We start from the raw sequence: 24,535 nt of genomic DNA on the forward strand, positions 1-24,535 counted from the left end.
AGCCCAGCTCAGCTAAATCCATGCTGTCATGGTGCCATTGATGGCATTTTGGCCATCCCAGCTCACATTTCACCAGGCACCTGATTCTAGCCCTTGGCTTCACACAAAGCAGTGGTGCAGGTCCTGTCTGCTGTCCAGGGGCTGGAGCTGTCAGAGAGAGGTGTGGGAGGTGGCCTGGGGTTGCTCAGAGAAATGGACCTTCACTGTGAGTCACTTACCCAGGGATAATGGTTACAGAATCCCAAAACAGTTCAGGCTGGAAGGGACTTCAAAGCTCATCTCATTCCAACCCTGCTGCCACGGGCAGGGAACCTTCCACTAGACCAGGCTGCTCCAATCCCCTCCCAAGCTGGTACTGATGTTTTGTCCCACATCAGCACAGCTCAGCAGTTGGATGTGCAGAGATCCGAGGAGGAGAAGCATTTCCTAAGCACAGAGTAGCTGCTTCTTCAGCTGAGCCCACAGCCACAAACACCACGGAACAGCATCCCCAAACCCAGGAGACCCAGGAGAACAGGGCTGTAACCCCAAAGTGCTCACCCCAGCACTCCCAGTGACACTCCACAGCTCCCAGTGCAGACTGGGGCTGCACCCAGGCACGGCCCAGCCCACACACACCTTACCTGGCAATGCCAAAGCACTCCCCATGAGAGGGTGGCTTTGGGCTCCACATCGAGAGGGAAACAGGAAGCAGGAGGCAAGAAGACAGAGCTGGTTCCAAACGTTCCACTCTTTATTTGAAGTTTTACATGCCACCAGCGTACATGAAAGTTGCACATTCAGAACTGGACTCACTACAGGGACAAAGGGCCAGATGCAAACACAAGTGTCAAACGAGCGCACGCACGGAGGAGCCCCAACCCAGGAGCCCGCAGGGATTTGTGACCAGGCTGCCACCCTGATGGCACTTGGGGTGTCAGAGATGAACACCCAGTTTTAGGACCACCTCCCTTTGCCATCTCCAGAGTTGTGAGCTGGGTCTTCTCTCCTAGTGTGGCATCGTTCCCTTTCAATGTGCTAAACAAGAATTTTTGGTAATATCTCTACCAGAATTGAGGGTGTTTGGAGACCAACTGCCCATTTAATGCTTTCCTGAATTCCCCTTTCTATCAATGCCAGCAGTTTTTATAAGGAGAAACAATTTCCACCCGCTGTTTAGAGGGAGAGACGACAGAAATAAGGACTCTTACACTGACATTTTATTTTCAAAGAAAGTTTTGATAGAAAAACATTTTCCCCAGCAGCCTTGGGCAGGGAGTTGCAGCTTCCACTTCAAAGGACAAACTTCAAAAACAAATCCAGTGTCCTAATGGTTTTGTGCTACATTACTTAATTGTCATACAGCTAATTAGCAATGCCTGATTTCACATTCTCTGTACATAGATGAAGTTCACAAAAGAAGGGGCTACTTAAAAGAATAAATAAAACAAGGCACCAGGCAGCCAGGCTCCGACAACATTAACATAAAATGTTACACTTTACTATTTAAAAAACTGAAATAAAACCCCCATCATGATTAAACCTATATTGATCTGCCTTCCTTCAGATCTCAGAGCTTTGGATCTCTGCAAGGAAGGGGGGAGAACACAACATGGCAAGCGGGGGCTTAGCCTGTGCCTCTGTGTATGTATTTCACCAGCGTGCAGCAGAGATCTTTAAAATTCTAATTATTTCCCTATCACCAAGTAAGATCGGGATCAATAGATGGTACAGACTGACCCCTTTCCTCCAGTGTCAGGGGGAAATTAAAATAAAAGAAAGGGGAGGGCGAACTGAGAGCGTCAGAGGTCAATGCCACAAAACAATAGATATTGATGTCTCCATTCATTTCAAACAGCGGAAAGGTCAATGCCTCCCTTGCTTCATGTTTTATGGCTGAAATCCTGCTGCTAACAGCAACAATGTTAGTAGTCAGACCTCATCCATCCTTTTTTATTATTATGATTATTTCTAACCAGGTTAGCCATTTTGAAAATTTGACGAAAGCTGGGAGCAGCAGTGGGGGGCTGGGTAGGAGGAAAAGAGGAGAAGCTGTCCTGGAAATTAATGGAAGAGATGGTTTCCATTAGTTTTCAACTCTCCCTGTCCCCCTACCTGTGCCCCAGTTTGTCCCTCACTGCCCCCTAAAAAATGAAAAGGGCCTGAGGCAACATCCCCTCACTATTAATCATTATTCCCTGTACAACATCCCAATTGGTTTCTATGGAAATGTTTCTCCTGCTGGAGTACCCTGGCTGCCTGTGCATCTCAAAGAGGCAGGAGAGCTGCAGTGGAAGGAGACTGGGCTCTGCAACACCCAGCACAGCTTCTGCACTGCTCTCCCAGCTTTGGACACTCTGCTGGGACCAGCCAAGAGGGAATTGCATCCCCCTTAGACAGGTGAAACAACCCTTCTGCACTGGTTCACCCCACCAGTAAAGTCCCAAATTTCTACGGCCCTGTCCTAAAACAGCACTGCTGGAAGAAAGCAGCCAGCACCTCACACAGACAGTTCCCATGTGCCTGCCCAGTGCCCCAGAGCTGCCACAGCTCTGAACATCCATGTGAGGGGACGGGTCCTGCTCTGCTCCCTCGGATCCCACACCCCTGGCAGAGGAGGAGGCAGTGATGGGAATTAAGCCCCAGTGAGTGGGGTTATGGCTCTGCTGCTCTCAGTCCACACCAGCCCCAGGTCTGCCCTCTGCTCCCCAGCAAGCAACACCTTACCTGGAGGGGAGGGTTCAGCACCTGGGGAGCTTCCTCCCCTTCCACAGGAAACAGGCCAAGCCTCACGATGTGTGTCTGGTTTCCAGGGTGAGATCCATGACTCCGTCCTACCCTGCCTCCTCTGACTCCCATCTTCTCCCTGACGGAGCAGTGACTACAGTCAGAGCTCTCCTGAAGGGAGAGACTGTCACCACACAGCCCCTTCTCCTAACAGAGCAGTGGATACACTGCCATTTCCTAAAGAGACCATGAAATCAGCTTTGCAAACAGCTGAGGAAGCAATCCTTTAACCTACAATCCTAAGAAACCCACGGGAACACAGATGACTTAGCCCCTCCAAATTCCCCACACCAGTGTCACTCCAGACCCTCACAGCCTGCAGGAACCAAATGCCACTTTGCCAAACAAGACTTTGGACATGAGCAGAGCAGCAAACTACATCGAGTTTTACACAAGAACAGAACTGTCCCAGAATATCCTTCTTCCACAGAACCACTGACACTTTAGGGGTGGTCAAAGCAAAGATTTCTGCTGCAGTTCCCAAAGATTGGAGATCTGCTTTGGAAGGCAGCAAGGAAAAGCCAGCAGGGACTGGGATCCTGCAGAGGCACTCCCTGCAAGAAGGGCACCTTCTGGAATTGAATTCATTTGTTTTAGACTACGGACAGCAGCATCAGCAGGCTCAGAGATCACCTCCTTAAATGCTCACAGGTAGCAGGAGGGAGATTTCTAGAGAGATGGGAACAGAGAAAAGGAAGGGGGATTTCATATTAAATAAAATTCAGGAGCAGAACACCCCTCTCTCTGCTCCCCTCTCTTCCTCTACAGCTGCCTGCCTGAGCACTGAGTGGGCTCCGAGTCCCATCCACTGCTCTGCTCAGAACATATGGAGCTGTGTTTAATAGCCCAGCTCTGCCAATTGGGTACTATTAGGGTGGGTTCTTTTCCCAGTGTAAATGTTGCAGAATATAAATTGTAATTAACACCGATGCCAAAATAGCACTTAGAGAAAATAAGCACATTATTAACATCTGGTGAATCCTGCCTGGAGTGCAAAAGCAGCGGAAATTCTCACTCACCATAAGAGGATTTGTAGTAGAGATATCAAGCACTGGCCCGGAGTTGGGGAGCTGGGGGTGGGAGATTTTAGCTCTTTATTAACTATTTGGGATGCTACCTTTATCACCTGTGGGTGACCTTTCCTAGCCCTGCTTATAACTGGTAGCATCATAAGGGCTTGTGACTCACTTGCATGAATACAGATGCCCAAACATCATATCCCTGGCAAGAGAATAACAGCACTACAAAACATCCCTGGCTGCTGCTCCCATCCAGCAGGACACAAGGCAGGTGGACATGGATGTGCCAAGCCAAGTGTACAGCATGTTCCATCAGGTGACTGCAAAGGTTTAACACCAGAATCAAGCAACAGCTGGTTTCTGCACACCACTGTCCCTCAGTCCAGGTTTTCCATCGGAACAGGAAGAGGTGAGTCGGCAGCACTGCCAAGCTCTTGCTGATACCACAGCTGTTTATACAGGGGAAATCCCGCTGAGGGTGGGAATGGCCTCACTGGAACCAAACACCAGGATTATTTCACAGGACTGAACAGGTCCCCCAAGGCATCAGAGAGCTGCCGCCACACCCTCGGCCTTCGCTCTGCCCTGAGGCCAGCGGCACAAGCAGGACAAAGCAACTTTGCCAGTGCATCCAACAAGGAGGAGAAAGCAGCTTTGCAAACACCCTCTGCCCAGTCCTGCTAGTTATCCTAGGGAAAAAACACGGACAAAAGCAGGTAGAGCTGAAGTGGCCTGAACTGGACAGAGCAGCAGCTCGTGTTCCTGCCAAAAAGCACATCTGATGTGTTGAAGCGAGGGAGAATGAGAGAAGAGAGGGATTCCAACAGGTGAGTAATATGACAAGAGGTAGAAAGAACGACCTCATGGGGGAGAGTGGGAAGGGAAACAGTGGCAGGAGCAGGGCAGCAGCTCCTCACACTCAGCTGCACGGAGCTGAAGCTGAGGCAGAGCCTCAAACACTCAAGGAGTGCTCACAGCTCAGCTGCAGCATTCCCCGGGGAGCTGGCCTCACATTCCTGCTGCCAGCTGCACTCCAGAGGCTGTGCTGGCTCCCTGTCCTCAGAGGGGAAGGATGAGAGCCTCGGGAAAGGCAGCAAACCACCAGGGGTTGGTCTCAGCAAAGCACAGACCTGTGCTAGCAGAGCTTGACACTCACCTGCTCTTTACTGTAACCTCTCTGAGCACAAGGGTTATCACAGCCTGGCTCAAGATTTACACCTGTGAGACAGAATTCCAGGCAGGCTCACACGTGGCTGATTGGAAATCAAGGACAGAAAGTCCTCCAAGGCTGGGAGATGCCTTTTGTTCTCAAATCTATCCCATCAGACCAGGCTTCCTATGAACACTGAGGGTAGAAGAGCATTTGGGAGAGGGCATCTTGAGTAGAAAATGCTGTCAAGGAGATGGGCACATCATCTTTGGACGACTCTGGGCCTCCCCAGAAAAGAAGAGCTCAACACATTCGGGATTTGGGTGAAGTTAGACAGCTCTGGTCAGCAGCTGCTTTGCAGAAGACAGACCTGGTATGCTACCAAGGAAAATTCTGCCACCCAGACTTGTAGCTCCAGGAATTTGTAACTTGGCTTTTGGTACAGCTTTCTGATGCTTTTAAAAGTGCTCAGTAAATAAGGCAATATGAAAGTGATCCAGACCACTACTGATGCCTGAGGAAGTTCTGTGGAGCAGAGAAGCTGACTGAAATCACACGGTGAAAATACTTTATAACATCTCTAAAATTAGCATAAGCTCAAGGCATGGGATATAAGGACAGAACTGGAACACTACATTCCCATCTACACTGCAAGACAGACTGCATATAAATCAGATCTGAGCCTCAACTTATTCACTGTAGGCACCATCTACCCTAGGACAAGAATTTCCAGAAGAGCTGAGAACTTCTTCCACCAGACCAATGGAAAAGCATCAGCAGGATGCTGATACCATGGTCAAGGTGTTAATGACCTTATTTTCTTATTAAAAAATAAAAAAAGTCCTTGTGGTACTTCTCAATAAAAAAAAAACCTTTAAATATCTGTGACTGCACATGTGTGACTACAAATGCCTATTTGTAACATAGAAAAGATGTGATGCACTTCAACTGAGCAACACAATTTTGTGCCTCTGAGCTGGCCTAGGCTTTCTACTTTGCCAAAAACAGACTGAAGCAAAGAATGATTTCCACCAAAACCACAAAGCACACTGCCAACGTACACAGGGGCCCTTGGGACAGACACCAGGGGATACAGGGGAAAGAGCATTGTTAAGTCAGTTTCTCTTACCTTTAACTTCAGTAAAACAACAAAAACGATTCATATTAACCGCAAGGAAATACTCATCAGATTCCACAAGCCTTTGAGACAGGATTTTCAGATGCAAGCAATATCCAATAGATATTTCCCCACTGCAAAGAACCAGCTTTTTTTTTATTTTGCAATTGCACCTGGTTGAAGTGATTGTACAGCATCCAGTGAGGTGGCCAGGAGCCGAGGATGGGAAATCCAGGCCAACAAGAAGCTGCTCCATGGGTTCACACTGACTTGTCCTTTCCATGCTGTGGCAGTCACCACCACAAATTGGGAGGTTCCTCGGCCACTCTGCTTTTAAACAAGGTAATTTCATCCAAGTGCCTCATGGGGACATCTCTGATGACCTCTGTCAAGTCCTCGTGAAGCAGAGGGAAAATGACGACGTTTAATGCAGGGCGTTCTGCCTGGAAACTAAAGCAGACACAGGTTATTAGCCAAGGAAAAATACCAGTTCTCTAGTGCAAGGGAAGGGGATGGCCTGGGTATCGATCATGCAGGATGGGGGCAAGGAAGGGTTGTTCAGAGGAGGCAGGAGGGGCAGCTGGAACTCCAGGTCTCCCACTCTTCCCTCTCTGTGTCAGCAGGGAGTTCAGGCTGGGTTTGCACCCCTTTGCAATGAGTCTGCTAAGCTGGCACAAGCCCAAATTGCACCTAAAATCGGGAGGGAGGAAGAAGTTTTTAAAAAATTAATGAAGAATAAATTAAGACAGGTAGGTATTCTTAGAGGATCAGAGATCTCAAGAGTTCTGCCCAAGCTCGGCAAGGTGCTCAGCGATAACAATTTAAACCACCTGCAAACCGGAGGCAAGTTGCAGAGCCATTAGGAAAATCAGGCCAGAGCAATGTCAGGCATCCCCTCGGGGCTGAGCCTGGGATTATCACTTCAGGCTGGGTTGTTCTGCACGCAGAGTCTACACTCTGCAATTAGAGCATAGGCAAGTTTAGAAAGCTCAGATGTGCAGATAAGCATTTAAATGTGCTCACACTCACACACTGCAGCCTTCTTTTCAATCCAGGCTGCAGAGCAAAGGAAGAGATTTGCACAAGTTAAAGCCATTAAACAATGTAGAAAGAACCGTACAGAAAAAGCCCAAGTGCCCACCAGCAGGTACTTTACATGACAGCAACCTGTGAGGAAGAGAAATGGTATTACTCAGTGCAGTGTAACAAGAGTTCAGTCTTTTAAAGCTGGGGATGGGGGGGGGTAAAACTGTAGGATAATTACCCGTAAGAGTCACACCTTAAGATGAAAAAGATTTGTGACTCCTAGTCCTGTGCCACCAAGATGTTTCCTCTGAAGGGTGTGACAAGGACCAGTTCATGATCACTCAGGAGGAGGCAGAGTCACACTGGCAGCACCAGTCCCTGGAGGCTGAACCAAGCTGTGCTGGGTCCAAAGAGAAGCTCTCTGCTCGACAAACTTAGACAGGTATGTGCCTGGAAGATTCCCAGCTCATCTCTAGCTCTGAAATGGCCAGATTTCTGCCAAACACTGAGGAAAGGCTGGAGATCCAGCTGCTGGAAACAGACATGAAAATCCCAGGTAGCAATACAGCCAGCTGAAGAAAGCAACACGAGAGACTGGCATTTCCTGGGAGACAGAAAGGACATTCCCATCCACAAACGATTTGGAGTAGAGCTGCCAAAAACACAGCAGAGAAACTTCCATTCCCAGGCTAGCTGCTCGGTCTTGGTGGGTAGAATTAATTTGCCTGAACCTAAGTAGCTGCAGGAATAAGAATTTCCAGCAACAGAACTACCTGGGGCAATTTTATATCTCTCTGCATCACAGACCTGCCCTTCATGCCTCATGCCTAAGGGCTGGCAGAAAAGGACACGGCTCCCTGAGTAGATCTGGGGACTTGTGTCAGAGCTGGGCAGCTTCTTACTTCCACAGCACTGCCCTCAAGAAATCAACCAGCAAATAACTGCTGATCTGGGAGGCAGCTGGTAAAGTCTGCAGTGAAATCACATAAAATACAGCCAAACATCTCTTTGATAGTCCCTGCTCTGCCTCAGCTCTTCATGCTTCTTATCCAACACCACAGTCCTGCAGAGAAAATCATGTTAATAGACCAAGTTTACTGAAGTTCAGCAAAGGAAGAAACTGCCATCTCCCCAAGGGAAAGAAACTGCTTCCTTCTTTGTATATAGACTCTCCCAAATTGGTCCTGAGTGCTGCCTTCTCACCATGTACAAAATTGTAGTTTATAAGCAGCCTTCACATGTAGCTATAAAAACAAGAACCCAGACAAGTTTACATGATGAACTGCCACCGAGACAAGTGAAAAACCCCAACGCAGTAAGTGTCCCTCCTAAAGAGGCTGGGTTTATACCAGGGGCTTGAACTTGATCTTAAAATAAGAGGAAAAAAAAGAAAGCTTTGTGATTTTCTCTCCCCCCCCCAACAGGAAACTGTATGTTACTGCAAACCTTGTAAATTCCATACCCCAGCAAGTTGACGCCGGAGAATTCTTTCCATGTACAATTTGCGTGATTTAAGGAAAAAAAAAAATCAAATGCACATGGTTCACTATTATTCTCAGTTAAATGTGCGTGCAAAGCCTCTCCTTTAACTGCCTGTTAAAAAACACCCTGATTTTAACGAGCAGCTGTCATAATGTTAAACTGGGATTAGCAGTTCCCAAAAGCAGCCTCCCTCTGCAATCTATGCTCCTTTAGTCCTTCCCCGGAAGGCAATTCCTTTCTTCATACACCTGTCCAGGTGGGCTAGATTAAGTGAGAGGCACTTAGAGCACTACTTCGAAAGGCCCCAGGCATGGGGAGGAGATAACAAGAAGGGGAAGAGAGTGAGTTAATGAGTTGCAGAACAGCTCCTGTAATCTTCTTGAGGGTTCTTTCCTCATTCCACACCTGGATGGACTTCAAACTCCATCCACCTCTGCAAACGCATGGCTTGTAAAATTAAAACCCGAAGGACAGAGAAGGATGTTGACCCAGGGAGACAAAAGAGCTGCAGTTTCAGACATGAAGCCCTGCTTTTTTTGGTTTGAGTTTTTTTTTTTTCAAGGGAAAAAAGCCAAGTATATGCTTTTTTGCTCTCTCCTACAAAAACCTCCAGACTAAACTCATCATGATTAATTACATGAAAGCAAGTTTTCTAGGCAACTGACTAGCAGCCCCTTCAAAACAGATCCTTTAATCAGACACAACCACTGGGATAACAAAGAAAACACCTCCCTCCCCTCCTGCCCCATGTATATTTTCCAGCATAACCTCTGGTCCAGCAGAATCAACACCAAACCAACCACCACCCAGCAGGAATTTCCACAAGGAGGTCTCTGATGTGTCCTCATGTGGATGTGGACACAGAGCAGACCTGGCCTCTCAGCAGCTGGTTGGAATCATCCACATAGCTGGGAAACAAATGATGAAGCACACCCTGTGTCACAAATTCCTCCTGGCAGCAGCAGAGGTGCAGCATCTCTCTGCTCTTAGATCTTGAACTGGTTGTGTGTGGATGAAAGGGTTAATGATGCTTTGCTATTTGTCTCCGGAATTCTCCCAGAACAGGTGTGGACTGGAATCAGTAAGGTTATTTTCAAGTGAACAGCTTGGTAAATAGCCTAACACTAGGCTCTCAATTACTTCCAACCACTGTGGCAGGATCCAATATGTAGGTCAGGGACAAAGTCAAAAAGAAAGAGAAAAAGTCTAAAGCAAGGCTGCACTTTGATCAGATTTCCTTGATTTTAGCAAGACAAAAGAGCCCCTCCCTGGAATGCAGTTATCTCCTGGCAAACATTGACAAGCCTCTCCGGAGAGGACAGTGAGTCCCCAGGAGATTCCACCTGCTGATAGATCCAAAGGGTAGCCCAAAGCCATGGGGAATCTCTCCAGCCAGCCTGGAAAGATGGATTACACCCCCCTGCAACCCTCTGCACCACAGACCCTGTAAGGTGACAGCTCTCTGCATTAGGTGCTGCTCAACCCTCCTTTACTTATAAGGAAAGGATAAGGAAGTATTTGGTGCTGAACAATGTTCTTCCCCTTGAGATTTCCACAGAAACCCAAGGAAAGTCCTAAGCCAAATCAGACATTTCAGCACATCCCACTTCACAGAGGATGGCAAGCAGGACCGAGGGCATGCAATGAGGGATAATTAAACACTGCCAACAAAAGCAGCACACAGCAGATGAAGTGAGGAAATACAGTGTGTCAGGAATGGATCAAGGGCAGATCTCTGACCTCCACAAACCAAGCTGAGCTTATGGAAAAAGAAGCTCTAGAGAAGGAGAAGAAGGAAGGAAATGAGGAGAAGTTTGATTTGGGAGAACAGAGCAGATGTGGACTCTGGTTGGCACAACTCTCACAAATGCAAACCAGTCTGCTGCAGTCACACACCTTCTCCCCTCTCTGTTTTGACCTTCCCCACAGGCTGATGAGCTGTTTTTGGAGAGGCACAAGTTTCTCAAGAGCAGAAGTTTCAAACCAACTCACTTTTTGTCCTGTATGCAGCTTTCTCACCTACATGCACAAAGCCCTGTTAATGCTCTGCCAGGCACTGCCTGTTTTTACTGGAAGACTTGCTCACACCTCGAAGTTCAAGTGTGGCATCTGTCTTGAAAGCTTCAGCCAGCATACCTGAGCCAGCCTGGAAACTCCCTTCCTGCAACATGGCACGGTGGAATGGAGGAAGTGCCAGGACAAGCTGGAGCAGCTGGAAGCAGCATGACCCGACATACACACACACACTCACACTTTTCTCATCTTCTCAGGGAAGGCCAGGCAAACACTTAAGATTTATTCCACTGGCTGTGCCCTGACCTCAGTACCAAGGAGCTGCAAATCTCTCCTTGATTACAGTGACTCTCAAAGAAGCTTCTGCAGGAGCATCTTCCAAAGAAGATTTGGCCTCGCCAAAGAAACTGTAGGTGGGATTCTCCCAGGCCCCTTCTCCTGGGAGCAGGGAGAACCTTTGCCTCCCACTCATCCCCCAGAAGCGTCTCAGGGGGGTCCAAACTCTCCTCACACTGACTCTAAAGCAGATCCATTCTCTAGTGCCATTCTCCCTTCCAGCCCTGCCAGAGTGCCAGTGGTAAGCACACTTTATTTCCAAACCTCAGAAATGGACTTGAAAAGTTCCCAAGGAAAGATGTTCAGATTCCTCTGGTTGCTCTTAACTCCACACAATGAGATATTTTTGCTATAAAATGTTTTCCTTTAGGGGTAACTTCCATCCCTTCATGCCTGTGTAGACAAACCAACATTCTCCCAAAGCTGCTGATTTTTCCACGCTAAGTCCCATCACTGCAGCCTCCAACCTGAGACCAAGGGGTGTAGATGGGATTCTGGAAATCACTCACACACATCACTGCCAACTCTCCCATTATCCTCAACGCAGCTTCTTCATTTGCCACTGCGTTGAGCCACAGGGAAGGAGCAATAACACATCAGACTCATCCCGAGCCGAGGCAAATTACATCTCTCTGCTGTGGTTTCCCTGTAAGGCATGAATGGCACTCTGCTACTTCTCCTGTGAACTGAGGTTTGTATCAAACACGCCTGCAGACTGAGGTTCCTATGTTATTTTGCCAGCTGAACTCTGCATCACTCAAATGTGACCGGACAATTAGAGGGGGAGGGAATAAGAACCCAAAGAAGCGATGCCAGAGCGCCCAGGACACGTCCTAGGGGAGTGCTCTGCCAGAGCAAGCTGAAAGTTATTTCCTAATCTCTTCCACAAATTAAAAAGCTACTGCAATAACTGCTCAATTAGATTTATTTTACTATGGAAATGCTTTAAAGCTGCAGTTAATGCTTCCGTTCAGCCTTTTACACCCTCATGAAGAGAAAGCACGACAGTGCTATTCCAATATTATTTCTCAGCCAAGAGACAGAGGACAATCCTTGAAAGTTATTTCATGCACAAACCAATCTGCCCGCTGAGGAAGGTTTCAGAACTGATTTCCTTTCAAAACACACGAGCTGGCAGTTAGAACGAGGCATTTGGGTCAGCCACAGGAATGCATTTAAAGAAGGGTGTTTGTGAGTACCCCCAAAAGAAGATAAATTAATATGGCAAACTGGGGATGGTCCCACAAGCCCTGCTGGCTTGTAAAGTATTTAAACCCACCCATAAGCAACATCCCTGGTAGAAGCAAAGGTGTCTGGGCCACACCTCATGCACTCAACCTTCGGCAAGCCAGCCAAGGAATCCTTGGGCAACGCAATCTGACAAGGATGCAGTTTGTTATTCAGTCTGTGACAGAATGATTCAGGGGTTTCCAAGAGCAGGAAATGAAAGAGACAATGAAAGCTTGAGCAGGATGCTAATGATTCACTTCACCAGCCTGGTGATACATTAAGTCCTCTGCAATCCCACTTGTGCGGGGCTGGAGCCCTCGGCACGCTGGGGCTGGCGGGGTGGGATCAGCAGCCACTGCCAGCAGCTCTGGGACCAGGAAAGCCACCAGCGTACAGACAGGGACTTCTTCAAGGTCAGAAGGCAAAGAAGGTGCTGAAGGGATGCAAAACCAGCTTGAAAATCTTGAATAAGCCCTAGGTGCTCAGAGCAGCTTTTTGCAGTGTCAGTAGGACTGCAGCAGTCGGGTGGGCAGCACAGGAGTGATGCTGCAGGACGAGGCTGAATTCAAAGATCATCTTGCAATCACCTACTGCCCCTAGAGCCCCCTCCAATCCCTCTAGGAGTAAAAGGGATCCCCAAAAGGGATTTTATGAGCCTGAGACCAAAATGAGAATCCAGGCAAGCAGAATGCTGCAGGGATATCCAGGGCAAGGGGGAATACTTAGCCCTGAGATGAGCAAAAACTCATCTGTGATAACTCAGTCCTGTGCTAAATGTCAGGAGAGGGACTGGCTCGCTCAGCACTTTCCAATACTCATTTTCAGCCCAGTGCTCCCACCTGGAAGCCCTGTTTCTGCAACTGAATCCCAGGAGGCTGCTCCATCCCTTCAGCAAGCTCACAGCCACACAGGGCCACTGGAATCAGCAGTTTAAGAAAAAGGGAAGATCCAGCCAAGAGTTTTACGTCAAAAAAAGGACAAAAGCACGGGGAAATTTAGGTAATGCTACAGAAGAGTGAACAAAAAGATCTAATTTAGGCTGAAAGCTCTTCCTAGAAAGTGGCAGGAATCTTATAATGAAAGTCACTTCAAACCAAGCAGTGCTCATACCTGACACAGACACAAGGCAGGGTAAGTTTGTGTTTCTCTTCCTCTGAGTTTGGATCCCCAGAACAGTGGGATTGTCCTAAATGAGAAAAATTCTCTGCACTTTCCAGCACTGGTTAACCCAAGAGTGACATGAGTCACAGAATCACAGAATTGTTTAGGGTGGAAAAGCCCCCTAAGACCAAGCCCAACCATTCCCCCAGCACTACCATGGTCACCAATGAACCATGTCCCCAGGTGCCACATCCTCATGGCTTTTAAATCCCTCCAGGGATGGAGATTCCACCACTGCCCTGGGCAGCTTTGGCCAGTACTTGAGAACCCTTTTGGTGAAGAAATTGTTCCTAGTATCCAACCTAAACCTTCCCTGGCACACCTTGAGACCATTTCCTCTTGTCCTGTCCCTTGTTCCCTGACAGCAGAGCCCAACATCCCCCTGGCTGCACCCTCCTGCCAGGGAGTTATGGAAAGACAGAAGGATCCCCTTGAGCCTCCTCTTCTCCAGGCTAAACACCTACAACTCCCTCAACTTCTCCCCATGGACTTGTGTTCCAGACCCTTCTCCAGCTCCATTCTCTTCTCTGGACACACTCCAGCCCCTCAATGTCCTTCCTGAACTGAGGGGTCCAGAACTGACCCCAGGATTCAAGGTGTGGCCTCAGCAGTGCTGAGCTGCTCAGGTGCTTTGCAAAGCCATTTATTGGAGAGAGGTACCAGTGTGGCTGGGGAACAGGGGCAGAGAGCACAGGAGAGAACTGCCACATCCCCACTCTGACCCCACAGCTCTGGGGGGATGCTGCTCCACAACCCCACACAGCCCCAGCCCTCTGCACCATCTCCCGACAGCTCTCAGACTCCAGGAATTTACAACAGCACTTTTGGGAGATGTGAACAGCTGAGCCCAGCTGCCCACCCGGCACCCCAAAACACACTCCAGCTGCACCATGTTTTTTTCCCTTGGATTCCATTTCTATAAATCACAGCTCACCTCTACACCTTGACACTTTCCCCCTTCTTTATGAAGAATCCCTAATGACGCCATGCTCTCAGAGGTTTTTTGTTTTGCTTTGGTTTTTTTTTTAATTTTGTTTGTTTGTTTTTATTTTATTGTAGCTTTCTTGATCTTTTTCCAAGGTGTTTTTTCCAAGGACTTTTCACTGGCTTGTATTGTCTGGTGTTGTAGAGTCCTTGAAATCACTACAATGATAGAAGCTATTTAAACACTTCAGCTAAAACCGACAAAATTCTAAAGGCACAGAGTGGAAAATAAAAATCTGTCCTTGAAGCCAAGGGGATATTTGCCGAAGCATTTCCCATCCCCTCTCCAGCCTGTTTTTCTGATGGCAAGGAAAGCACCAGGAAAGCAACTTCTCCTGCACATTTGTGAAGTGCCTGCTAACCCCATGTTGCTGTGCAAGCCTGAAGTCATCCAAATTCCTTGCCCGCAGGATTTTTGGGGCAGAGACATACTGGCATATAAATACGATTATTTAGCATGCAGCCCGTTGGTAAATGGTGGGACCTTCCATGGGTCACAGCTCCATCTACTGACTCTTCCACAAAATAACACTGTGGAAAAGATTGGGAAAGCTCCTGGAAGGCTCAACCCCTTGGACCTGCCTTTGGACACACGGGTCTGAGCAGGAATTTAGAAACAATCCCAGCACAGCAGCTCAGCCCAAAATGGTGAAGCAAATTTACCTTTTCTGCAAAGAAGCCTTGGCACAGCAGCAAGTCAGGTTCACACCTGAACCTCCAACCACAAGGCCTCAAATTATGGTATTTTAGAGTTTATGGAATTAATGCTGCAGTGGTTTAACAGAAGAGTTATTTAAACAGGGACAACACGTGCTTAGAGCTGAGCACTCCAGCAAAGTTTGGGTCCAAGCACAAAATGGAAAACATTGTGCTTATTGGATCTGCTGCTATCTGAAGTGTGGCAGCAGCTGAGCACCATGTGATGGAGGAAAAAAATGTCAATTTCCGCAGAAACTGAGACTAGACCAACATCACATGTGAAACCTGAGGAAGATCAGGGAAGTGGATATGGATCACTCAAGCCACATCTCCCACTCTAACCACTACGCCCTTCTCATGTGCAGAGTATCTCCCTGAACCATAAAGGAGCTCCCCCCTCCCATTCACACTGAAGGAAAAAGAATAAAGAAAAACACTGCAATGATTTATCTGCCCAGAGGGAAACAATCTTTACAGTCTTCTCTACAGCTCAGAGGAGACCTTGCCCTTGCAAGCCTCCTGTTTGCTGATGAGGCTCCAGATGAGCCCTGTTCTGCTTATTGTGTTTCATTGCAAAAGAGCCAGAACTGAATCAGAGGCTTTTAACGACTCAAATACACGAATTAGTTTGTCCCAAATCGTAACAAACTTCAACCAGAAACTGCTCACCAGAAATCTGGACATCACAGGGTCTGGTTCAAAGCTGTCTTGTGACAGATAAGAGACATGAGAACAACCTCTCTTTTCAGGCCAGTGGAACAGAAATACATAACACTAACCTCCTTTTACAGTCAAAAGGGACAGTTTGAGAAGCAGTTCAGGCTTTAAGCTATTGCTGTGATGCAGCAGATTTAATTCCCAAGCTCCCATCACCACACCCTGTATTATTCACCATCCTCCAGTACAATTCCACAGCTGAAACCAATCTGTTCTCCCAAGATAGGTTCTGGCTTCTTCTGTTACCCAAACCCTCCTGTGCACCAACACTTGAAAGAGGATTACCCTGCACTATATTGCATTTTCAAGCCCTCTCAGCTCTACCTTCTGCAGCAAACTCCTGATGCATAGCCAGCCCTGGGTCCTTCCCATTCCCACTCACATTTCTTTTCTGTTTTAGAGGCAACTGGGAGAATGCAAATCACTTCGGCCCCATTTTGCTGTTCAAAACTATCTCTCACCCTAAACAACACCATCACCACAGCCCTAAAACAGCAACTCTGACCCTCAGTGGGACCTGAGGATCAATTGCTCCAGCTCCAGAAAGGGAGCAAACAAAGGCTTGAGGTCCCTCCTCTCACCTCCTCCTTCCCACCCGCTCCCCATGTTTCACACACAGCATCCACACCCATTCCAAACAAATGGAAAAAAATAAGCATAAATCACCTTGTCTCCTTCTGGCACAAGGATAGATAACTTCAACTTGCTGCCTGGTGTAAAACTTGGATTAAAGAGACACCAGCTGCACACTCTTAGAGGAAGTCATGCTGTGTGAATTGGAGCCATAGTCACAGGTTTAAGCTCACACACAGATTTTACTGCACATCTCTCTGCCTTGGAGTAGCAGACAAAATGCAAGCAAGAGCAAGTCAATTCCTGACCCCATCCCAAGGCACATTTGTGCAAGGATGAGAATGGAATTGCTGGAGAAGTCACGTGGTTAAAGAGTCACTGATGGCTCATGGAAGACTCCAGGCTTTGCTTACACATCATTTTCTGTATTTTGTTTCTTCCATTTGATTACTAGAGACAGTTGCATGAGAACGGGATCTTTGTTGCTTAGGAGAGCATCTGCTCCCACTGCTTATCCCCCTCCTGAAGTCATAATCTTACATGACATCAAAATCGTTTCCAGAGCCACCAATTACAATGTCACAGAGGATTATGACTTCAGGTGTAGAATTTGCAGAGGGAGCAGATGCTCTCTTCAGCAAAAAAAAACCCCAAAACCCAGCCTTCAAAAAACCCTGTTTTCATACAAGCGTCTCTATTAATAAAATACAAAAGAAGAAAATAAGTTTGACAGCCAGAACTGTAGCTAAATATAAAAATAGTTTTTAACATTTCCACCAGGCATCAGCTGCTCTTTGAAAGCTCCCAGGGTTTAGATTATAAAGAGGTAGAGAATGTAGTGAGAATCAGTCCATGACAGAGAAGAAGAGGGAGAAAAGACTGCAGAATGGTGTATTTCTGCTCAGTAAGTGGACATTAAAATTTTGGCCAGCACTGCAGCAGAAGCTGAGAAGGGAAGGAAAATAAAAAACAGGAACTGCAGATTTCTGGTTCTTTCTAAGGATCCCCAAAGCACAACTGAAATCAACCCAGTAAAGTTTTTACAAATATGAAGCCCTGTGTAAAACAAACTCAAAGAATCCTTGTCGTATCACAAGGAATTTACTCAGATGTTTCCAACAATCCCTACCCCAGAAGGACACAGAGGCTTTCAGAGGCAGCAACAACCTCAGGAGCAGTTTGGTAGGGAGCTAATATAGTCACAGCCTTCTCTGGATTTGATCCACAGAAACAAGCCAAGTGTAATAAGTTAGTTTGAAGCCGGAGGAAGGCTGGGGAGGAGGAGCACCCTTTAGGATGCACTAATAACGCCGTGTGATTTGAAATTTTTATTAGAGCTTAACAGGGCACAGCAACAGTAGGTGACAAAGAAAACAGGCTGAAGGTGGGGAAATAGCCTCACAGAAAAAAAAAAGATAATAATGGAAAGTCTGCTGCATGGGAAATATTTTGTAAGATGACTGCCATTATTAGAAGATTTCCAAATGCCAAGCGTAATTAAAAGCTCTCTTTTCAAATGCAGTTCACGGCTCACACACAAACGTTTCCCACCACGTGAGCCTCAGAACGCTGCAAGGGGCCAAGCAAAATGCATTTAAGAACTGCCAAACGTGCAAAGGCAGTTTGTACCAATTCTCCCCCCTCAAGCACCCTCCGAAGAAAAAACCCTTCACAACAACCCTTTAAAGGCTTTGAATTGCGCTGTCAGGGGATTATCAGTAAGTGACATTTACAAGTGATTAGAGGACAGAGAATTATCTTAGTCACTTGTGGGAAAGGAGGAAAGCTTCAAGGTCAAATCTCTCAGTACTTAAATGTCGGCAGATGTTTTGTTTACAAGAAAAGTGTCATTTGATTTATGATGGAGCTTCACATCCAGAACTTCAACTCGGCCAGCAGAACTGCAGAGAACATGGGTGGGAATGGAATCAAGAATTCATATAATACCTTCAAATATTTCACTGATTCGCTCTTATTAAAGTAAGAGGCTGGCTTATGTGCCAAAAAGTTACACATTACCTATTAGCTCCTTGGAACAAGAGCTCCAAACCATATAAACCTTGGCAAGCCAGGGGATGGAGATAAATCTCCAACAGCTCCAGAAATCCCACATCCACCTTTTTCCGCACTCACCTCCGGACAATGGACTGCTGGAGATTTTTGCAAACGGTAAGAGATTCTCCCATAAACATGTGGCACATGATGACCTCAAGGCAGCTGGCCATGAATGACATCACTGCGTCAGACTGCAGAGTCCCGCTCCGGGAGACGATGCAAAGCCGCTGGAGAGAGGAGCAGTGACTCAGTGCCTGGAAGAACTGGGCGCCCGCACAGAAGTACGGCTGTTCCAGCCTGCAGGAATAAACAAAAACAACTCAATGGGCAATTCATGCCTGGGGCGCTCTCATGCAAGAAGGAAAGACACAGCACATTCACGGGGGAGCTGGCAAATGGATGGAGCAGTGCCTCCAGTCCAGAAGGACAAGGGCACAAATAGGCAGGAAAGCTCTAAACTGCAGAATTCTGGCGCCCACAGGGAGTGACCTTGGAGTAACCCTGGTTTTGCAAGTTTCCCACAAAGTATGGTGGGTAAGACAAGCCTTGGGTCTAAGCAGGAGATCCATTCTGGTCTTAAAAGCACAGCCTGGTTTCCGTACCTGACATCCACCAAGCAGGTGGTGTGGATTTAGGGACCTTCTGCTCCAGTGTACAAACACTGCCCAAACTGGTCGTATCTTCAGTTTACTGCCTGGGGAGAAGCAGGCATGGAAAACACACAGTGCACACAGGCTGATGCAGAACTGGGGCCAACACAGCGGCCACAGCCAGCCCTGGCAAAGGATCAGAGCTACTGCTCTCCCACAGGAGGAACAACCATCATCAACCCAACTTTTACCTTAAACACCTGGCTCAGGGAAGAGAGTCAGGATCCTCTATCACGGTGATCCAGGAGGACAATAAAATGACACAGTGACCTGGCCAACAAGGGGTCTGTGTTTTACCCAGCAGCATAAGTGGATGACTCCCTCACAGAAGCCAGCCTGCAGGGAGCTGAACCTGCCTGAGGCCTGTGCCACCAGGACAGTTCATCTGCTTAGTGCAGATTTACTACCAGGCTTCAGAGCGCTTGGGAATCTCAGTCATTGGGTCAGGAAAGCCAAGAGCTCTAAGAAGGTTAATCCATTAGGTGATAACAAGCTGTCGGGCCCAACCTGATCTGGGTAATCTCTACATAGGCTTTGTAGTATGCAGGGATATCTCAGCAACTTAATCCTGTTAATTGATAAATTCTGTTTCTGTCTCAGCCTGCGACTGCTGTTGGGTGGCATTGCCTGAAGAGATCCTAAGAGCATAGCTACACTTTGGATAATAAGTTAAAATTCATATTAAGAGAACAGGCAGCCTCTTCAATTTTCCAGCATCATTACTGGGGCACTGTAAATTTAGGACAAAAAGCACAGAATCTGCAGGATCCAGGTTTCCAGGTGAATCTCTGGGACGCACCAGCCACACCTGCAATGCCGCCCTGCACTCGCTAGATGGCAATGTTGCTTTGGAAGAGCCCCTTAAACTTGTTCCTCAGCCTGGAAAACTGGGAAGGGGAAAAAAGGGTGGAAACAGCAGGGAATTAGTCAGATCAAAAGGGAACTACGTTATCAAGAGGAAGTGCTAATTTCTAAAACCATCTTAAGCCAATATAAAACCTTAGATTTTACTCAGGGAAGAAGAGTGACAGCTTCCACCCAAATGTGGTACAAGGAGACAGCCCTGTTGCAGCCTTTATTCCAGGCTCTGCGCCGCCTCCCATCTCTATCGCTTTTGGCCTCCATTTCAAAGCCTCAGGAAGCTACAGGGCCTAGGATGAGCAAAGCAGCACTGCACACCCAAACCTCCTTCCCCAGCCCTCACTTCCTCCATGGCTATTTCCTCAAGGTTAAAGACACATTCACAAAACCCAAGACCTTGAGCAACCAAACTCAGATGAGAGACCAGCACACTCCTCGCCCGTTATAAATAGGAAGTGGTGGAAAATAAAAACCCTCCTGAGGTGTTTTAGCCCCCCTCACTATTGCAGTGGATCAGGGACAGGCACACAAGCACCAGTCTCAGGTGATGAACAGTAATTTCAGCCACAGTAACTGTGACCTTGCTGTCTCAAGTGCACAGCACTTTGGAGCTTTGTGAACAAAGGGGCACAATGGGACTGACAGGTTCTGCAGTTTCACTGAAAGAGGCTGATTTTGGAAGAAGAAAAAAAAAAAAACAACTCATCTCTCTAAAGTGATAATGTTTGTGTTCATATAGACTAGTGCAAGGAAACCATCACAGTTTCCTTTCACAAGCACATTTTGGCTACCATGAAGCTCCTTTGGGCACTCTTTAGGATCAGACCCGTGGTAGGATCCTTTAAATCCTATCAGAAGAGGAACACCAACAGGACAAACTCTAAATCAGGAATGTTTTCAGTACATTAAAAAGAAAACAAAAAAATAAAGAGGTGAGATTTTCATACAAACCTAAGGCAGACAAATACCTCATTGGGAAACCCAAAGACAACTCTACATTATCTAGACAGCGTAGGAGTCTCTTCCTTCCTGGAAATTTAAGAGGTGTGCATGTACACAAAGCCAAAAAAATCAGCAAAGGCACGTAGTATTTAACCAGCCCTGACAAGCTGCTAGTTCCCAAATAAGCAGCATGCACTCTTCCTTATCTAAAAGGAAGTCAGTCACAGCACTTTTTGCTCCTAAAACACTGGTTAAAGGGCACATCCTGAGCCCTCAAGGACAACATGCAATGCCTTCCCATTCTCCACAAGACAGGAAGGAAAATACCCACTTTTCAAGCCACTGCATCTACTCTGGACCGGAACACTTTTAATAGTAGCCACAGTAAACCACACATCTGGAGATCCACAAACAAAATGGGAGATGTTCAAGGGCAGCCCCTCACCTGAGATCTCTCAAACACTTGCAGTGTTTCAGCATGTCCATGAGAGCAGACATATAGACCACCTTGCCCATCATGCCCAGGTTGGCCAAGGAAAGAGTCCGCAGGTGCTGGCACTGCAGCCCGATGTTGACGAGCCCAGAGCCCGTGAGAATATTTGGCAGCTGTGCTAAGGTGAGGCTCTGCAGGTAAGTCAATTGGCTAATGGCAGCCACCTCTGAATCCCCCACGCTCTGTGCCCGGACACAGGGAGGCAACGAGTTCCGAATTGCTGGCTCGTTGCGGGGCATGGCAGAGGAGAAACTGGACCCAATTATCTCCAAGGTTTCCAAAAATCGGAGGCTTCCCATCAGAGCCCAAAACACTGAAGATTCGATCTTCTGATTTGCCTGGTCCCCTAAGTTCCTTGGATATGTCTGTATCCCAATCCGAACTTTCCTTCCAAATGTTTGGGGCACCAAGTTAGGTGTGGTGGGAGGCTTCTCCACGCTTGCACCAACATCTGTGATGGAGCAAACTGGTAGTGCTAGTGAGAGCAGGTGCTTTAGCCTGGACAGGAGCTGGCACAGGTGGTTCCCTATGCTTTCAGAGCTGTGATGGTGAGCTGCAGAGAGGTTCAGGTGTCTCAGGTTGCAGCAAGACACTACCAGGCTTTCCAAAATGCTGCTGTCAATGTCATCTTCTGCTTTCCGAAACAAGGACTCCGGGGCCAGGCAGTGAACGCAGCCACTGAGATTCAAACTGGTCAGGCTTTTAAGATCCTTCCCACCATTAATGACCCTCTGGATCAGGTGCCCACCAGATAAGGTGCATCGGCTAAAGCTGAAGTAGAAAGGGTTGTTGAACTTCAAGTGTTGCAGGAGCCCAGAGCCGTTAATCCAGGCTTTGGGCAGTTGTAAAGCATCCAGACGTACATTTCGGGCCATGGAGTCCAGGAGGTTTTTGGTGGCTCCCGTCTCCGCAAAGCTGCCGGGGGCAGAGATGAGGAAGGCGTGGAGGTTCTCAGGTGTCCGATCACTCAGTACTGCCAAGTACAGCCTCACCACCTCCTGATTGACGTAGCCAGGAGCCAGCCTGGCGTAGAAGATGCGGAGGTTCTGGTAATGGGGCACGTTGCTCTCGCCCACCATCAGCTGCCCAGAGAGCATAAATCCCTCGCGCGAGCGATCGAGGATCTCAAAGTAGAGCAGCAGTTTCTCAAGGCTGGTGCAGCACGGGACGACCCCGTAGGAGGGCGTGTAAAGGGTTTGCTTCAGCTCCGAGACGCGGCTGAGGGTGGCTTTGCACTCACTGCTCAGCTGGCTGGCATCAAACCCCGGGTTCACGTCGATGGCCAGGGAGCGCAGGTGCTGCAGCGTGGAGAGCATCTTGGAGAGCCGCAGAGAGGTGACGTGGCACCCCGACAGGTTCAGCTTGACCAGGTTCTTGCACCGTGTTACGTGGTCGATAGTGGAGCTGGGCAGCCAGTAGCACCCGGCCATGTTCAGCTGGTAGATCTCCTTTCCAATGTCCCTCATCAGCTGCTTCACTTTGTCTTTGTTTACCTGCACCCAAACAAAACCACATTCAGTGAGAGATACAGCAGTGGTGGGCACTGACTCAGTTTCCCAGCTGGAGATGGGGATAAGAGTGGCTGGTACTTGGATTACATGGCTCATCCAAAGGTTTGGGGATGGCAGCACAGCCTAAGAATTACCACACTGCTGGCAGCTCAGTTTGCCATGCTTTGGACTCTTAGGATTACACTTCCTTTTGCTTCTGCAGTTCTGCATTACAGACTGTTCAGCAGCTGAGAGTGGAAGGGTAAACCATCTCAATTTTCTACCAGCAAAGCTATTTCGGCAGAACTGGCTATGTGCAGAAACTCAAATTGAAAGAAGAATGTTTCCATTCTTCTTCATTCAGTTTCCTCTTTTGGAAATGACTATAGGAGGCTTTCCCCTGCCTGCACTGATACAGTTCTCATTTAATACATCACCCTTCCTTCCCAAGCTTTATTTTTGTTATAATGTGCTCACAATTTCTGGCTTTGCTGACTGCATGCCTGACAGCAACATGCACAAGATTTTTTTGCACAACAACACGGAAAACATATTTTGGGAAAGTGGTAACTTTAAGATCATGTTTACTTTCATTTTAGCTTCCAGAAACATGGAGAAGTTACATTTTCACTGACAGTATTTTATATAACTAAGGGAGCACAGAGCTGTTTTAACAAAGCATACTGAAAAATAAATGCTTTTCTAAAACAGCTTACTGTGGATTTGATTTCAGAGTTCAGGAGCAGTCTATTTAGGCATACACACTGGAAAGTTCTACTTCTTGGCACTGTTTTTCAGAAGTCAGATTTGTCTTCACAGCTAACAGAAGAAGCAAGCTACTCTCCCACCTTATAGTCCTTCTGAAGCAGGACTGTATGTGTTAGACTCTTGTCAAGGCAAAGTGTTGCAAGTTTCCTGCAGGTTCTCCTGACATTGAGGACCAGGTCTGTGCAAGGGACATAGCTGAGGATGTGCAGAAGGATCTCATCTGAGAACTCCATCAAGTTGACTCCATTGCTTTCCTCCTCACTTACGACCTCCTGGTGGGAAAAAAAAAAAAAAAAAAAAAAAAAGAGGAAAAATAAAAGGAGAATATGGAGGTAGTGCAAAACTTCACACAAAATCATGGTACTTTCACTTGGTCTTTCACCACTGGCTAACATTTCCATTCATTCCACTTACTTTGCAACTGGAAAAGGGACTGTCCATGATCCTTTCCTAAATATACCACAGCAATCTCTTTCTACATCCTTCCTCCAAGCGCCACCCGTTTCAATAACCTTTAGAGTTACATAACCACGCATATATACATATATATACGGCTATATATATCTGTTTACACATACAGACACGCACCAACACCGCAGCCCAACATCACCCCCAGCTCTTGTGCAACACTCACGCCTTAACGGCGAAACCAGAGCCCAAACCGGCACTAACGCCAGGGCAGCCGCTGAGGGGAAGCGGGGCTGCTCCACCTCACAGCCCCCATGAGCCCCCGGATTCACCCGGCGAGGGCGATCCCGGCGCCCTGGCCCCGCCGCCGAGCGCTCTCCATGCCCCCGAGCCCGGCTCCCGTCCTGAGGGCTCCGGGCTCCCCCAGTCCCGCAGCAGCCGCTGTTACCGGCGCCCCGAGGGGCCGGTGCGGAGGGGAAGCGGGGGGCGAGCCGAGCCCCACAAGCCCCGACTCACCTCTCCGCAGCGCAACATGGCGGCAGCCGCGCGGTCCCGCCGCAGCCGCCACCGCCTCGCCGGGCCCCGCGCGCAGCGG

The 24,535-nt window shown here is 47.8% G+C and overlaps 1 protein-coding gene across 7 annotated transcripts; it reads right to left on the reverse strand.

The window, feature by feature from the left end:
* Window positions 1-712: 712 nt before the first annotated feature.
* Window positions 713-24,535, reverse strand: FBXL18 (F-box and leucine rich repeat protein 18). Of its 7 annotated transcripts, none has more exons than XR_008439617.1 (6): window positions 23,947-24,160; window positions 23,613-23,804; window positions 21,227-22,767; window positions 18,407-18,625; window positions 6,065-6,502; window positions 713-2,845 (listed from the first exon to the last, which is right to left on the reverse strand). XR_008439617.1 is itself a non-coding variant. In XM_053991997.1 (5 exons), exons 1-5 carry the CDS (start codon window positions 24,472-24,474, stop codon window positions 6,346-6,348), a joined length of 2,127 nt encoding a protein of 708 aa, XP_053847972.1. In that variant the 5' UTR covers window positions 24,475-24,535; the 3' UTR covers window positions 713-6,345. The 7 variants fall into 7 exon arrangements, 5 of the variants coding, with proteins under 5 accessions (XP_053847972.1, XP_053847973.1, XP_053847974.1 ...); XR_008439618.1 differs by having other exon boundaries at window positions 713-2,036; window positions 2,707-6,502; XM_053991997.1 differs by lacking the exon at window positions 23,947-24,160 and adding an exon at window positions 24,457-24,535 and having other exon boundaries at window positions 713-6,502.

Source organism: Vidua macroura, chromosome 16, assembly GCF_024509145.1.
Source record: "Vidua macroura isolate BioBank_ID:100142 chromosome 16, ASM2450914v1, whole genome shotgun sequence".
Classification (NCBI taxonomy): Eukaryota; Metazoa; Chordata; class Aves; order Passeriformes; family Viduidae; genus Vidua; species Vidua macroura.